The sequence below is a fragment of the Etheostoma cragini genome, chromosome 6, assembly GCF_013103735.1.
Source record: "Etheostoma cragini isolate CJK2018 chromosome 6, CSU_Ecrag_1.0, whole genome shotgun sequence".
Lineage (NCBI taxonomy): Eukaryota > Metazoa > Chordata > Actinopteri > Perciformes > Percidae > Etheostoma > Etheostoma cragini.
The window spans coordinates 27130467-27146986 of NC_048412.1; the positions used below are offsets into that span (position 1 = coordinate 27130467).

The following is a 16520-nucleotide window of genomic DNA, read 5'->3' on the forward strand; positions in this document are numbered from 1 at the left end:
CTTGACTGGATCACAGATAAACATGTCAATTCTCTAAATTACTGCAGGATTGATACATGGCAAATTTGGATTTATGACGAGTACTTTGTTCTGTGAGGTATTTAAAGGTCCCATGACATGGTGCTCTTTAGATGCTTTAATATAGACCTTAGTGGTCCCCTAATACTGTATCTGAAGTCTCTTTTATATAGACCTTAGTGGTCCCCTAATACTGTATCTGAAGTCTCTTTTATATAGACCTTAGTGGTCCCCTAATACTGTATCTGAAGTCTCTTTTATATAGACCTTAGTGGTCCCCTAATACTGTATCTGAAGTCTCTTTCCCAAAATTCAGCCTTGGTGGAATCAGGGGCAAGATTCCAGATCGGCCCTTCTGAGCTTTTATTTTCTCAAAGGCAGATCAGGAGACCCAGGGCTCGGTTTACACCTATCACCATTTCTAGCCACTGGGGGACCATATGTAGGCTGGGGGAACCCATATTAATGTAAAAAAAAACTCATAAAGTGAAATGTTCATGTCATGGGATCTTTAATACACTCAGTTCACCAAAAAAACTGACACATCCCATCCGGTAATTCAATTTCTATATTTTATTTAAGTTTCTTACTGTACAAATGTCCCAGAAATGTACCAAATAAACAACGAATGTGTTTTGGTGAAAGCCAAGTAAGACGGTCCCAAGAATACAAAGTGCAAAGGTACTAGAGGTACTGAGGTACTAGAACTTCAAAAACATGTTTGTATTTCTAGTTCCTTTACCTATATTTAAAGTAATTGCAGAGATGATGATGTGTGCATACACAAGGCAGAAGAGCAGTGATGTTACATCATCCATGGGAATATAGACTATATAAAACAGCATGAATATTCTAAGGGAACCTTTTAACACGGTCCGAGTTTTGGACCATGATTTTAGCTGCAGTACCACAAACGCCCTGTAGATGCCGCTCGGTTACAAGAAGTACATCTGGAGAAATATAGGAGCAGAAGACAAAAGTTTGGTCAACGTGGCATCTTGTAAATCCAAAAGCTGTCGGGTAAAGCCATTGCTATATGGCTCGTTGGTCTAGGGGTATGATTCTCGCTTAGGGTGCGAGAGGTCCCGGGTTCAAATCCCGGACGAGCCCTCGTTTTGCCAAAATTTAACCTTCACATGGGTCTGAAAGAAGAGCATCACTTCTGTTAATACCAACTATTCATCAAAGCATAGTTTACTTGTTAGTTTCGCTCGCCGGAAATTGGAAGTTAAAGATTTTCACATTTTAGTCTACAGTACACAACATCATTCTATAAAAGACTACAGTGCAATTGCTGTGCCAGTTTTCTAAGATAGTTAGTTCTTAAATAAATGACAGCTCCAGATTAACATCCCATCTATCCAATGTAGTCATGAAAATCAATTACACTTTTCCATTCATACAGTATGTCATGAAGGAAGGCACTCTTGAGGTTATCTGGTTGACAAATACTGAAGACAGTATTTGAGAGTATATTTGTTGACCTCCTTGTTGGCCTCTGCTGAGAAAAAAGAAGATTTGATGTGGAGTTGGTAGGGTTTGAGTCTTTTGCAGTTCATTAAAGCGCCTGAAGATGGCGCTCAGTCCCCAGAAAATCTGGAGTGGTGACATATGGAAAAAAATAGCAAGTGTCCATGTAACGTGGCATGTACAGTAAAGACACGAACACATGGTCAAAGAGTATCTTCAGGTGGCTCGTTGGTCTAGGGGTATGATTCTCGCTTAGGGTGCGAGAGGTCCCGGGTTCAAATCCCGGACGAGCCCTGAACTTTTCCAAATCCAGAGCAAGATAAGACTCAACCAGATAAGAAGTAAATCAATGCTGAACAACATCCTAAATGCACATTCAACAGACGTTAACAATTGTCCAGTTTTAGCCCTTTCTTCTATGTTGTTACAAAGTTGTATATCTTGTTTACATTTAACATTAAATTAAATTGATTTTGCATTCAGTTTAGTTTTAAGATCAAAGTTCCAAAACAGAGTATGAACCTCATGTGCTGATGAGTTTATTGCTAATTTTCATCTCTTATTTCTCGTTGGACTTTTACATGTACAGTGTAATTAGAATATAAACTCTCTGTATCATGGACTAGAGCACACTGCATATATGGAAATGCAATAAAACACACATACCACCATTTACTATTACAGCTTTGTTATTTACAGGGCAATAAGCCATAGGCTATGTGTTACATAATAGTATATGATAGGATCATTTATTTTGCCATGCACTTTTATTCCATATAGTTCATAGGCTGTGATGTATTTCCACACATGCTGTGGCTATTCAATGTATTTGGTTATCATCACTTTTACAAGTTTAATAACACTGTAATCTTTCTTAAATAATTATCATCATGCATTTTTAAGGAGTTGATTATATGGCTTTATATCATGTTTAATAAAAAAAAATATCAGCAACTGTTATCAAAGAAGTCCTAATTATTAAATCACACAAAAAAAAACTCATTTTCCCGGCAACACATCTATATCCGGTCCTGCGCACCACAGCTCGGCTTTTCCGTTAAGCGTCAGTGCCATGACAACAGGACGATGGCTGCAAGCAAGAGGGTGAAAAATGTGATTTTTGTGTGAACCAAGAGTACCAAACCATCGTCTTTTACGGACTGGCTCGACTACTTAAAGGTAAGAAAAAACTCTGTAACAAAGCTGAATATGTTTTGTAATTAGCGGTTACGATGTGTCAACGGCAGCGACACTGTTCTTGACCTGCTAGCTGTCGTTGGTTTCCAGGTAACTTGGAGAGCTAACGCTAACGTTAGCTAATTAGCCGGCTAAGCTAAAGTTAGTACAGCCTAGCTGCGACCTAATTTACCTGTGCAGGATAAACAACTCCTAAAGGGGGTGTATAATAATTCTACTTTACCTTTTTTTGTGGCTCACTCGTATAGAACTACAACATGAGTCCTCATGGTTAACTTATTAATCAATAAACTCAAAGGTGTTGCTTTTTTTCCATTAAAGCCCAAGAGTAGCTAGCTACACAAAGTTGAAATTCAATTAATTAACCGAACGCGTTAATATCTCTCTTTCTTCCTTGTGTGTTGAACTGACTCTGTGCTGAGTCTTTTAACTGAAGTACAAATACTCCTTACTCTTAACATGTTTTGTGCAGTGTTATACACATATTAAATACTACAAAGTAGACAGAAAGTCCGTTTTCTCACTGAATAACAGGAGCAAAACATGTAATTAAATAGCAAAGCACATGATAGGAGCCGTGTACTTTGTAAACATGCAGTACTAGATAGATAGATAGATAGATAGATAGATAGATAGATAGGTTGGAGTATTGCTTTCACAAGTTGAATAAAAAGTTAATTTCACACATAATATAGTAATATATTTTTCAATTTTCTCAGTATATTCCTATATAGCCTGTTTAATCATAAATATCAGTAAAAAGCCAGTTCATCCCCAAATGAAATACTTAGTTAAATATCCCAGCAGAAGCAGACAGCTCCAGTTTGACTTCTTATTACCATCCAATCTAACCTGTGGGAACTTGCTTTGCCATAAAACGGCGTTGTAGCATCCCCAGAGCCTGCAGAGAGCTGGGCATGCTCTCCATCACAGGGGCCTGAACATGTACAGTATCCCCCCCCCCCCCCCCCCCCCCCCCCCCCCCCCCATCGACCCATGTTTTTTATTCAGGAATGTGGTCAGATAACAAAAACATAGACAAAATTCTCCTCTTAGTGGAATTAATTATCATTATCTACGAGCTTCATGCTTGTAGAAATCATCAGACAAGCTGAGGCACATGTTACAGCTAAATTGTATTTTCTACTATATTTAAAACAAAAGTATAATAAGTTGTAAAAACGTGCAGGGGAAATACAACAGGTTGTGCTAAGGGGATGTCAGCAAAGCAACAAGCCAAGCAGACAGTCACAGGAGGCTCATTGAGCTTTTTAGAAATAAAGTAGCTGTAATAATACGTAAGTAGGGCCGGAGCATTAGGGTCTCCTTCCCCTATCGCTGCGGTCATTGCTACCAATACTGTATCATCACGGGGAAAATCTGCTCTTTCTTTCTTGCTAATGTAGCAAATGTTTGCTATTTGATTTAATTTTTATTCGTGTAATAATGTTTAGGTTTAGTATTTAAAAAAAATAAAAAATCTCCGGACTTCCTTCCCAGCCAGAGCCTTTTAAACATGACTTATTAAATATCTTAGCAGTAGGAGGTGTAATGTTGCGTTAACACCCGTTAAGGTCAGGAGTGCAGTGTACTAGAGATAGATTCCCTCTCTGGATAAGCTGCCCGTTCCACCTGCTCAGCACTTAGCAAGTAGAAAAGCTGCTTGCCCCCCCCCCCCTTCTCTTCCCTTCCCTCCCCTCTTCATTCCCCACCTAGTCCCATATGCAGAATCCTGGGGTCATGTGATAGATATTCAGGTCTGCCATTGGCTGCAGGTGTCAGTATGGTGCACTGAGGGCCTCTTGGGCTAGCAGGCAGTGGACAGTGGTCCAAGCTGTCACCATGCCAACGACTCATGGGTTGGTGGTGTGATCCTGTGCCAGTGAAAAAGTAATGCTTGCCCTAGACTAGAGCAAGGTGCCTGACCGCCCAAATACTTAACTGGGGCTGCTCAATGAACAGGAGATAATATTGTGAGCTTAAAGTAAAAAAAAAAAAAAAAAGATCTTTGTCTTTCTTTGTTTATATATTTGTCATTCAGAAGTTTATCCTAAATGTAGTGCTACACATTATGAATTAAAACGACTGTATTTATATACAAGATATGTGTACTTCACTTTGACAGCAGAATGGAGGTGCAATAAATAATCAAATAGGCTAACTAATTAGTTATCAGCTATTAAATTAATGGTCAACTACTTTGATAATTGATGAATTGGTTTGAGTCATTTTTTTAAATTTAAAGTAAAAAAAAGGAAAATCTGATTTCTTCTATTTAAATGTCTTTATTTTCTAGTTTCTTTTCTCCTTTGTGACACTAAACTAATATCTTATATCGACAATATTGACCAATTAATCTAACACTTTCTCTCCGCTGTCCTTCTCTCTTTGTCCAATCAGAGGCAGCATGTCTCTCTTCAAGGCCCGTGATTGGTGGTCAGCAACGCTTGGCGAGGGGGAGGAGTTCGACCAGGGATGCCTCTGTGTCGGCGACGTGGACAACAGTGGCACCGAACATGGTCAGTGTGTAGTCAGAAAAAGCAACGCACCAACCAGCACACAGCATACAGGTTTAGACATTGTTGTTTGTCCCTCTTCTAACACCTCTTTCACCTTACTGCTTCTGTGTGGATTAGGGGTGGGAGAAATAATCGACTCTTAGATGCATCGCGTTTCTCTCTAGAACGATTTGATGCTCAATGCAGATAAGTTAATCATTTATTTTTAAATGTGTTGATTTTTATTTAAAAGTTACTGTCTCCAGACAAGTTCAAATCGGAAAACAGAGTGACTGAAAGAGGACGGGATAATGGACAACAACTCAGCGTTTAGGCAAGAGTGCAGAAAAAAACACACAAAAATGGCCCAAAATGTTTTGTGTATACAGTACATACAAATGATCTAATAAGACATAAATAAAATAATAAGGAAAAACACATATAGGCTGCTTGTCTACTTTATCTCATTACATCTGACCACCACATGGTTCATGTTCTAAGAAGCCAGTTATCCACCTTTTAACATGACTGAGCCATGACTGAACAGAAGAAGAATTGTTGCATCGAGATGCATCTGTAATCGGTTTAGATTCGAATCGTTGTGGATACACATACAGAGTTAAATGTTTGTGTTGCTTGTAGTTAATGGGGTTGTGCATACATACAAAATGCATATAATAATGTATGTTTCCAAGAAAATATCTGTACTGGGCTTTTATTAACCTGCATTGTTTTTCCCACTTATTCTAATCTGAAAATCAACAGTTTTTTAGCCAATTTCCGCTAAAGTGGACCATTTTTTGATGACATTTACCTTTTGACTGGAGATTGAATGCACTTTGCACAAAAGCGTCTACCAGTTGAATGTAATGCCATGTAATGGGTTTCTTTTAAACCATGAACCTGTACATACGTTCAGGTTGCTGCCTAACGACATGAAGGGTCAGTGTGCAAACCTACTGTAGTAGCCAAAATGTAGACAACTCCTGGGTAAAACAAATAGATATAACAAAACTCTATTCCATTCTCTGTGTGAATGTGGGATTCATTGAACACCCTTCTTGTATCAATTGTCCTCCTCTGTGTTTAATACTTTGTAGACAAGGTGGTGGTGGGAAGCTACATGGGGATGCTGAGGATATTCTCCCCACATGCCTACAAGACCAGCGAGGGAGCTCTGGTCGAGGCCCTGCTTCTTGAAGTCCAGCTCCAAAATGCCATCATCCAGGTGGAAGTGGGCAAGTTTGTGTCGTAAGTAGATCTCACAAATCTGGGTCACCATATGGGTTAAAACGGCCGTGGTGGATTGTAGGCTCTTATGTTTTTTCTCTACATTACTTTGACAAAATGTCACGTTTAATTTGACAACATGATTAATAGTCAGATTGAACATTTCATTCTTTTTTTTTAATTCTTTTTTTTATTTGAAAAAAACAAAAGGGGACAATACATATTAATGAACATTTTCACAAATGTTAATATGCCAGATTGTAGCCTTAGGCTAATTTCCATCTGCAGACCCCCTGGCAGGTTACAATACAAATACACTATACACAGGCTATATACAGAGAAACAAAGACAAGAACAGTGATCACATCGTGTCAGAACAGACAGTAACAAGAAGAATGGAGAACAAAGGACATATAGAGACAAAAAAAACATTGACTATATTACACAAACCACAATTTTGCACATGCCCTGTCTAACCTGATATTGCACTGACCCATATAACACCACCCTATATTGCACTGACCCACATTTTTAATAATGCACAACTCTGCACAACTCTGTTTTACGTCTGATATATGAAAATTCACTAAACATGATCACAAGATTGTGATTTGCAGTGGATGTTTAATGTCAATGCTTTTTGTTTCCATGGATAGGACGTTGTGTCAAAATGTTTAAGTTTTTATGAGTTCAGCCAGCTAGATGAAAAACGACATGTTAGTATTTGGACACTAATGGGCACTATTGCTTCCACTTTTGGTTTCACGGTTGCTAACATGGTGCCACTCCTGATAAATCAGGTCACCACAGACTGGTGCTCTAACAGCAGGATTGTTGATGGTGTTACTAATCTCTCTCTGCTGCTCTTGGCTTCCTCCCCTTCCTGTCTGTGAGGCCTTCACCTGTGGTGATGTTTTGTAGGTTAAATTGGCCTTAGCCGCACACCCTTTGCCGGGAAGAAAACGTAATCACGGTGTCACGAATTCAGTGCTCTACCTCATAGTGACATACAACGGTTTACACTCTAAAGACACAAAGAGATTGTGGTCACCAAAGCAAAGGGCTGCAACTACTGCAGAGTACTTATCCATCACTTGATGAATAGTATTAATATAAAAAATAGGCAAACTCAAAAAACAATTTACAATGATATCATGTTTTTCCTTGCTCAATTACTCCAACTGTAATTATTTTTTGTGATTGGTATTTGCATGAATATTGTCTTCTTACTGCACTTCTTACTGTTAATGTTTGGGCCATTGGAATTTAATTGTTAGTTTAATTTAACTATTGCAATCAGTCAGAATAAGAGCATCAGCTAAACGCCTAATATCTAGATGTTACGTCAAATGAGAATAAAGTTCAATGACGCATTTAATTACGTAACAAACTCTACATTTGCATTGTATGTATTTAGTTGATGCTTATATTTTGAAATGGCTCCTTCTTAGTAAGTAAGTAAGTAAGTCAGAGGTCATTGTTGGAGGGGATACAGAGCGCGTGATGGACATACTGGCTTCCTCGAGAACTAAACCATTGGACTTTAGATTACAGGACCGCTACTATGTTCACTGTGGCCACCCTGACAGCAATATCTCTGTTTATGTTACACATGTGTGCTGCTGCCTGGGAAAGAGTCACCGGTCTTTTTCTGTCTCAACTTTCTGGGAATTATAAGCATTCATAGTGCAGCTTATAATAAAGCCTCACTTTAAACTGCCAGGCAGAAACACCCATTCATAACTCATCACAATGCTTTTTCATTCATTAAAAAAAACCTATCCCTGCTTTTGCTTACCACGACATTAACATGTCTTTTTAGTCCCTTGGGATGCATGCTAACCCAAAACCAACATGTCAAGAGTTTCTCTCCCTCGTGATGATTTACCATGATCTATCAGTCACCCGGCGACCCAAACGTAGTTGTGCTTATAATGTCAGGTTAACCACTGAGTTGCAAGCATAGCTGCCGGAACCCAAGAGCCCCATCCTGCTTTGTTATTGCACTGCATAATTGGATCTTGAGAGCTGACAACCCTTAGTTGAGTTCAAGTAAAAATGTGCAAATGCCTCCAGTGAAAATGACTTGTTTTTGAGTGAAGATGATTAAGTGACCCCTGACAGCCAAAAGTATTTGAAAGTGGGCAAGAGGAAGGATGGCGGGAGGAAAGGAATGATGTGGGATGACAGGATAGTGGTGATATGTCCCTTAGTGGACGGTTCCAATAGTATCCACTTTATACTTAGCTGAGCAGGAAATGGAACGCAATGAACCGTGTGCTCTTTTTACAAAAAAACCTTTTTTGTAAAAAATAATTTAACCCAAAGCATTACTAGCATCACTCATTCTCAGCAGAAGAGAACTTCTGATCTTAACAGTGTTTGTGCCTTGCTCTGATCTTCAAGGTAGCAAACATTTAGGGCAAGCATAGACAAATGTTTTGGCACTTATAGTTATCACACTGGTATCTTCATTTTTGCTGAATGTTTTATTAAAGGGTGAAATGTATAAAGGTGCAGGAAACTTGTACCTTTTGTACAACTAACAATCTACACTGCGACAGTAATGTAATCAATTTCAAAGCTACATGCAACAAATTTGCGTGTCTTTCGTTGCTATGGCAATAGACTGAAATGGCACATAGATGACGATGACAGAGACATAGCCTTCCCCATCTATTTCAATGAGGTCACAAAGAAATGTCAAAATAGTTGAACCTTTTGCTGCACAACAATGCACCGTCATCCTGCAAGGCGCTTCATACTTTTTAATGTAAACCGTATAATTCAGCTTTTTATTTGGCAATTGTTGTAACAGGGAATAAAATAGTTGTCATTGTGATGACTTCCCAGAATTGTAAAAACCATCCTCACAGGAAAACAACCGGATGTGCAGTGTTGGCGCGTTTAATAAGCCTCCAAACTCAATTAGCAATTTCCCAAACCAGGACAACATGCCCCTCCCAATAAAAGCCCTTACATGTTTGTAGCGCAGAATGTTTTTGGTCTGAACACCCATTAGAGGCGACAGAAGAATTTAACATAAAAATTATAATTGAGCAGGATGAGCACCCATTGACCAGACAGTGCAAAGCATCTTCCCCAGACTCTTCTTATCTATTAAACTACAGAAGGATTCGAACTCCTTACCCTGGCAGTCTTACTGCAGCCATTGATCTGAACGCTACCTCCGATAGTCTTACTGTGGGGCCACATGAACCTTCCAGAACGCGATATCTCTGGTAAAAAGCTCTGGTGGTTTGCCTCGAAGGCTTCCCACGTCATCACGCTGGAAGTGGAATCCAACTAAATCAGTCTGTTTGGAAGACGTCGTGTTTAGTTACGTGCGGTTTTTCTGCACTGCATTCTTCAGGGACGGGTGGGCATTTGGGAGGCTTGCCCTCAACAGTGAAACACGTTGTAAATAGTGTCAGGGCAGACCAAGGTGGGCAGATGGTGAAAGGTTTTGTTTCAGCACTGACTTGAGTGGTTTTCCACAGAAGAAAGAAGACTTGTGGGATCCAGTTTCTCCTCCCTTGTTGTTCTTCGCTCCACAAACATTACAGCAGTTGTTCTCGGTCCAAAAAGTGGACAGATTCCTTCTCTGTGGGCTTGTGGTAAAGTAAATAAGTGAACATGTAGGATCAGCATCACTGAGACCATTATCTACACCCCAACCAAAACCAATGTTTTTAAAAAAGATCCACCAGCTGTTGCAGTAATTATTTTTAAGGTATGAGAACACGGGTTCTACCACATTGGCAGGAAGCATCTGTCCTGAATGCAAGTCACTGATTCTTCACCAGCTCCATGGGCTCTGCAGCTGACCTTGACGTCCCGATGCAGCCAAATTATACGGCCAACAATGTCTGTTGGTGCTTAGTATTATACTATAACTATGAAGCTTTTTATCCAACATTGGCCACATTGGTTGATGTATCACAGTGGGAATCCAACTCAGATCTCCCACACCAAAGGCATGTCATATCCACTGCCCCATCACCACCCCAATAAAAGTTATACATGTGGAGTTAATCAAATATCAAAATATTCTTTGGTCAAATACCTGTATTTGAATATTGCAGCGATATTGCAGGGTTGACAATTGGTGCTTTTGTTTGTTGTGTACAACAAAAAAGCTTGTATTTCCATACTCTACGTTAAGATATTCTAGTTGTTTCGGTATTTTTATGTTTTAAATCCAGTGTCTCTTTTTGTCCTGTCCATCTCCTTACATTGAGTTGCATGTTACCTCAACATTACCTATACAAACACTTCTTACTTTCTTACCTGTACTTACCTTGTAGAACATATTTTCCCACAACTGCATCAGTTTATCTTTTTACACAAAACAAAGAAACACACACCAAAAGTAGCAATATAAAATCCATATGATTGATATTAACAGCCACAGCAAACCAGCATCAAATACATAGAAGAAGACAATTGATACTTTAACATGTTATTCACACAATGAGATTTCAGATTAACAATCATCAGAAATATGGATATAAAGACTAAGTGGGTAAAGGTTGACTCTAATGCAGCCTTTAAAACCAGGAAAAAAGACATCACGTCATATTATAATATCCATAATCTAAGACGATATCTAGTGTCATATCGTGATATCAACATTATATCAATATATTGCCCATCCCTAATTCTGTGTGGACTTAGGATAGGGAAATCGTCCAAAATAATCTTAATGGGTTGTTTGGAAAAAGAATGCTGTGTTAGATGAACATTTCATTATCTGTTATCAGTCATTAAGTACACTGTGTTGGAGCTGTCATATCTTCACAACTTCTTTTCACAACTGGAACTGCATTTTCTGAAAGTTTGTATCCAACATACTTGGTTAGTTAGTTAACATAGTTGGTTGTCGTAGCACCATCAGCTTTACCGTTGTCAATGATAATTCTGATTGTGATTTTATTATGACTGTTGTGTAACAGTGCATCTTTTTTTCTCCTCTTTTTAGGTGTTCAGAACTTCTTCATCTGGCCGTTCTTCACCCCAGGAAGTTGTCAGTCTTCTCTGTTTCAGGTAACACACATGCACACAAACGTAAATGTAAACCTTTAAATGCTTCCTCTGTTGTGTTCTTTGCATCTCATCCCACTTTGAATGAGCGTTGAACAGTTGTTTTGTGACAAATTAACAACTTTCCCCTTCAAAAACAAACACAGATTAGATTTCTTTCCTGATCTTTGCGTATGTGCATGCAGGCACCGCAGGGAACGTGGAGCACGGTGACCAGTACCAGCTAAAGTTGGTTTATGAACACAATCTGCAGAGAACAGCCTGCAACATGACCTACGGCACCTTTGGAGGGGTCACAGGTACGACTTTCTGACAGCAGTGGCATTAAGTCACAAAACACACCAACACACACACAGATCATGTACAAAAATCAACACTTTATATCCACCAGGAAAAGTGGCTTGTAGAAGCCAGGCTGTGTGTCTGTGTGCACATTGTTGTAATGTCCCTCTATCTTTGTGAGGATTTTGAGTTTTAAACCTTGGCAGTGAGGATATTTTTGTGAAGTAAAAAGACAGTTTGGCTGGTCCTCACGTCAAAGCGCTGTTTGAGGCTTAAGACGTGGTTTAGGGTGAGAGAGATTTAGGTTTATGTTCAGTTTAGGGCAAGGGTTAGGGATAGACATTTAGTTGTGATGTTTAAGGTTGGTGTTAGAGGCCAGTGAATGTCGACCGACCATCAGCAGAAAAGACTGTTGACCAACTGAAGGAGGCAGTCAGTCCAACTAAGTGCCCGCCTTCCAATTCAACATGTGACAGCCAAAATAAATGTCTATGGCTCCTCCGACTGACAGAACACACCAAACAAACTCCGACCTCGCCAGACTGTCCAATGCTTGATAATCGAGTTGGTGTGTCAGCGCCTTAAGTATGCAAGTACAGACGTGTGTGTGTTTGTGTGTGTGTGTGTGTGTGTGTGTGTGTGTGTGTGTGTGTGTGTGCTTGTGCGTGCATGCAGTTTGACTGAACATCTAGTCATGTGCCTTGGCAAACGTGGTAATTGGCAGCACCGGACAAATGCATAAAACTATAAAAATCTCGAAGAAAAGCAAGGGATGGAAAGAGCGAGAGAGAGAGAGAGGTCACGTGGCTGCACTCTCTCCAGTCAATTGAGCTTTTGGAAAAACCAAGTAGGGGAAAGCCCTTGAGTAGTCAGCATCCAAGAAAAAACACACTGGGAACCCCCTTTTAAAGAAGAGAAAATGGCATTTCCACATAAAGGCTTCATTGTCAAGGTGTGTGTTTGTGTGTGTTTGTGTGTGTGTGTGTGTGTGTGTGTGTGTGTGTGTGTGTGTGTGTGTGTGTGTGTGTGTGTGTGTGTGTGTGTGTGTGTGTGTGTGTGTGTGTGTGTGTGTGTGTGTGTGTGTGTGTGTGTGTGTGTGTGTGTGTGTGTGTGTGTGTGTGTGTGTGTGTGTGTGTGTGTGTGTGTGTGTGTGTGTGTGTAAAATACCAGACTCTGTGGCCTGGCATGATGGACCCTCCATTCCATGTTTATTCAGTCTGTGTGTGTTTGATTGATAGAACAGCGTGGGCTTATTAAAACCAAGACCATGGCTGATGTGAATGCACGTGCGTGGTGCGTTCCATGAACCTGTAAGTAGATCTGTGACTTTCCACGTGCGGTTTTCTGGTAGTACCACACGGGACAGCAGGTTTAGAAGATGTCATGCGGGCTCTCGTGCTCAGTGTCTCTCTCTCCAACAAACACACACAAGCAGTCTTTGTTCCGAACACATAAAGCACTGTGCAAAAGTTTTAGGTAAGGTACAAAAATCAAATGCTGGAAACTAAGAATGCTTTCAAAAATGGAAGTAATTATAGTTCATTTTCATTAATCAAAAGATTGCAGTGAATTTAAAGAAGAGGAATCTTAATCAAATCAATATTTTGTGTGACCACCCTTTGACTTCATGACAGCGTCACTTCTTCTCGGTACACTTGCACACACTGGAACTCGGCTGGTAGGTTGTTCCAAACATCTTGGAGAACTAACCACAGATCTTCTATGGGTGTAGGCTTCCTCAAATCCTTCTCTCGCTTCATGTAATCCCAGACACGCTCGATGATGTTGAGATCAGGGCTCTGTGGGGTTATATTATACGCTTCCCTGATGGCATGGCATGATGGATAAGTATCTGCCTGTATTTCTCAGCGCTGAGGACACCATTAATCCTGACCAAATCTCCAACTCCATTTGCAGAAATGCAGCCCCAAACTTGCAAGGAACCACCACCATGCATCCCTCTTGCCTGCAGACACTCTTTATTGTAGCGCTCGCCAGCCCTTCGGCGAACAAACTGCCTTCTGCCACAGCCAAATATTTCAAATATTGACCCATCAGTCCAGAGTACCTATTGCCATTTTTCTGCACCCCAGTTCCTATGTTTTCGTGCATATTTGAGTCTCTTGGCCTTGTTTCCATGTCGGAGGTACGGCTTTTTGGCTGCAACTCTTCCATGAAGACCACTTCTGGCCAGACTTCTCCAGACAGCAGATGGGTGTTCCTGGGTCCCGCTGGTTTCCGACAGTTCTGCTGCACTAAGTTTCTTTGGCCAACCACTGCATCTACGATCCTCAGCGTTGCCCAACTTTTGTACCTTAAAGAATTGATGCTGGTTTGAAGGCAAAGGGTCGTAACACCAACTATTGATGTGATTTAGATTTTACATTTTTAAAATTGATAAGAATTAAACAATCATTGTTTATATTTTTGAAAACATCCTTAGTTTACAGTATTTTCTCACACCTAACTAATACATTTGCACAGTCTCCTGTCCTGTCTTGTCATGTCTTGTCTTGTCTTGTCTTGTCTTGTCGTGTCTTGTCTTGTCGTGTCGTGTCGTGTCCTGTCCTGTGCTGTCCTGTGCTGTCCTGTCCTGTCCTGTCATCCCAACTCCTTATGCTCCTCTCTGTTGTCAGCACTAGGTGGCAGTGCAGACCTTGTATTTGCTGTCCCTAAACTATGTCAATGGGATTCTGTATTGCCTCTTGCAGGGAAATTCCCTGTTTAACCACCTCACAAGAGGGGGTCAGAGTTCAACTGCAGAACAGCACCCCTGGATCTGGCAGAGATTTATTGTCTACCGCAGCTACCTGCTAAGGTAGACAATGCTGCTAAATCACTGAGCTTGTTGCAAGGAAAACCTACATCAGGATATTTAAAACACAAAACATTTATTTTAATTGAAACTTTAGGTTTTAATAATCCAGGCTGTTCCCTTATAATTTCTTTTTTACTGACGTAACAGCAACAAATCACAGATTGAATTTCAGTTACAAGATTTAAAATTGTTCACTCTGCATGTATTTAATTAATCTAGCATTGATGTTGAATTTGATTTTCATTTACTATAATTGCTTACTTGCACTTACCATGGTTTAACTCAACTAAATATCAGGAAAAACAATGCAGAAAAATGGTCAATTACCAGAATTTATTTTTTTCTTGTATCCTATTCTAGTAATATCTTGCAACAATTGCTTTAACTCATACCTTTTCCTGCTTCCTGTCCTAAAAACGAGTTATAAGCATGCTCTTGTGATATTTGAACAATCTTCATTTCCTTGTTTCGACTGTCATAGATACACAGTTAATTTGTAACATCATGAATACAGAAGTGGTTGCTTCTATTGTCTCATCATTCTTAAGGTCATAGGAGTCGTTTGAGGCAAGGAAGCTGCTTATTGTTTCACTCGCTGTTTCACACGGTTTACATGGAATGGAGCTGATCTCACAGTTGATTTGCTGGAGCACACTCACACACACTCGTAATTTGCAGACACTTGCAAAAGTGCACACTCATTTACAAACAGGTACAGACATATAGATATTCACATATAGAGTGATGACCGGAGCTCTGAGGCCAGACTGTGTGTGTGTGTGTGTGTGTGTGTGTGTGTGTGTGTGTGTGTGTGTGTGTGTGTGTGTGTGTGTGCTCTCTGACATGTAACTGTGTAGGTCTATAATGGCAGCCATTTAGCAATGCTGCAGGCGCTGTAATAGCAGCTCTGTACTAATACTGCTCTAATAGCTGGGCTGGCTTTGGGGTTTGGGTCATATTTAGGCCACACACACACACACACACACACACACACACACACACACACACACACACACACACACACACACATTCTCTCTCTCTCTCTCTCTCTCTCTCTATCTTGCTCTCTGAGCCTGGACTGCCCTTTTTAATCTTTGGCCCGACACATATGTAGATATACAATACACACATAATCACACACAGAGACACATGTACACAACAAAATAAATTTGCACACAAGTGTGCTTGGGCACCTTCAAATGTACCCACACACTTTCTCTGTCTCACACACACACGCTTTCTCTCTCTCTCATACACAGACGGAAGCGAGGCTCTGCCCACTGCAGTGTGCGGCCAGCCTCTGTGCTTTGTTGGCTGCTCTGTGTGCTTGTTCAACATGTCTTATTAATGATACTAATACTGGCCCGTTTCCTCCTCTGTGTCTGAGCGGCGTCGCTCTGATACAGGGCTCTTTGACACGTAATACCTGGGCGAGTGAAATTACACGTGCACAGTTAATATTATGGCACAGTCTGGCTCTCATTTTCTTAATGTAGCACTTTTCTCATTATTGATGATACAGCGCTGTGTCAGGCTGAGTGGGTGGCGTTTTGACCCTAGCGCTGAAGTGTGTTGTCTGGGAGGAATGTCCACTCCTCGGGTATCCAGCTGTTTTTGGAGTCCTGACAAAACAATTAAATAAAAACATGCCAGAGTCACGAAGTATGTTGTCCTTTTGGAAAAATTACTGTTGTGGCAGCCTAAATCCGCTCCAAGTGAAGTTGCTTTTACAAAAGGAGCTGGTGCAGTAGATCACACACACGCACACTGACATACACACACACACACACAAACACAAACACACATACACACACACACAGACACACACACACACAGACATAGACACTCATGATCCTGCAACATTTGCTGTTGGTTCATTTTCAGTATTAAGCACAATTCAGGGTTTGTCTGCAGCGAGAAACACGTTGTCTTACAGCGTGTTAACGGGCACCCTAAACTCCACT

At 40.4% G+C, this 16520-nt stretch overlaps 1 protein-coding gene and 2 non-coding genes across 5 annotated transcripts in view; all 3 read left to right on the top strand.

Annotated features, from left to right (window-relative positions):
* Positions 1-1056: 1056 nt before the first annotated feature.
* Positions 1057-1128, top strand: trnap-agg. The gene has a single exon. It is a non-coding gene; the product is annotated as a tRNA-Pro (tRNA).
* Positions 1129-1710: 582 nt separating this feature from the next.
* On the top strand, positions 1711-1782 carry trnap-agg. Its single transcript has one exon. It is a non-coding gene; the product is annotated as a tRNA-Pro (tRNA).
* A 752-nt stretch (positions 1783-2534) lies between these two features.
* Positions 2535-16520, top strand: part of bbs9 (Bardet-Biedl syndrome 9) — a 155021-nt gene continuing 141035 nt past the window's right edge. For all 3 annotated transcript variants that reach the window (XM_034874432.1, XM_034874433.1, XM_034874434.1), the window contains exons 1-5: positions 2535-2667; positions 5086-5204; positions 6284-6434; positions 11395-11459; positions 11642-11755. In XM_034874432.1, coding sequence (XP_034730323.1) covers positions 5093-5204; positions 6284-6434; positions 11395-11459; positions 11642-11755 — 442 coding nt within the window. In that variant the 5' untranslated portion in view covers positions 2535-2667; positions 5086-5092. The remainder of the gene's footprint in view (positions 2668-5085; positions 5205-6283; positions 6435-11394; positions 11460-11641; positions 11756-16520) is intronic.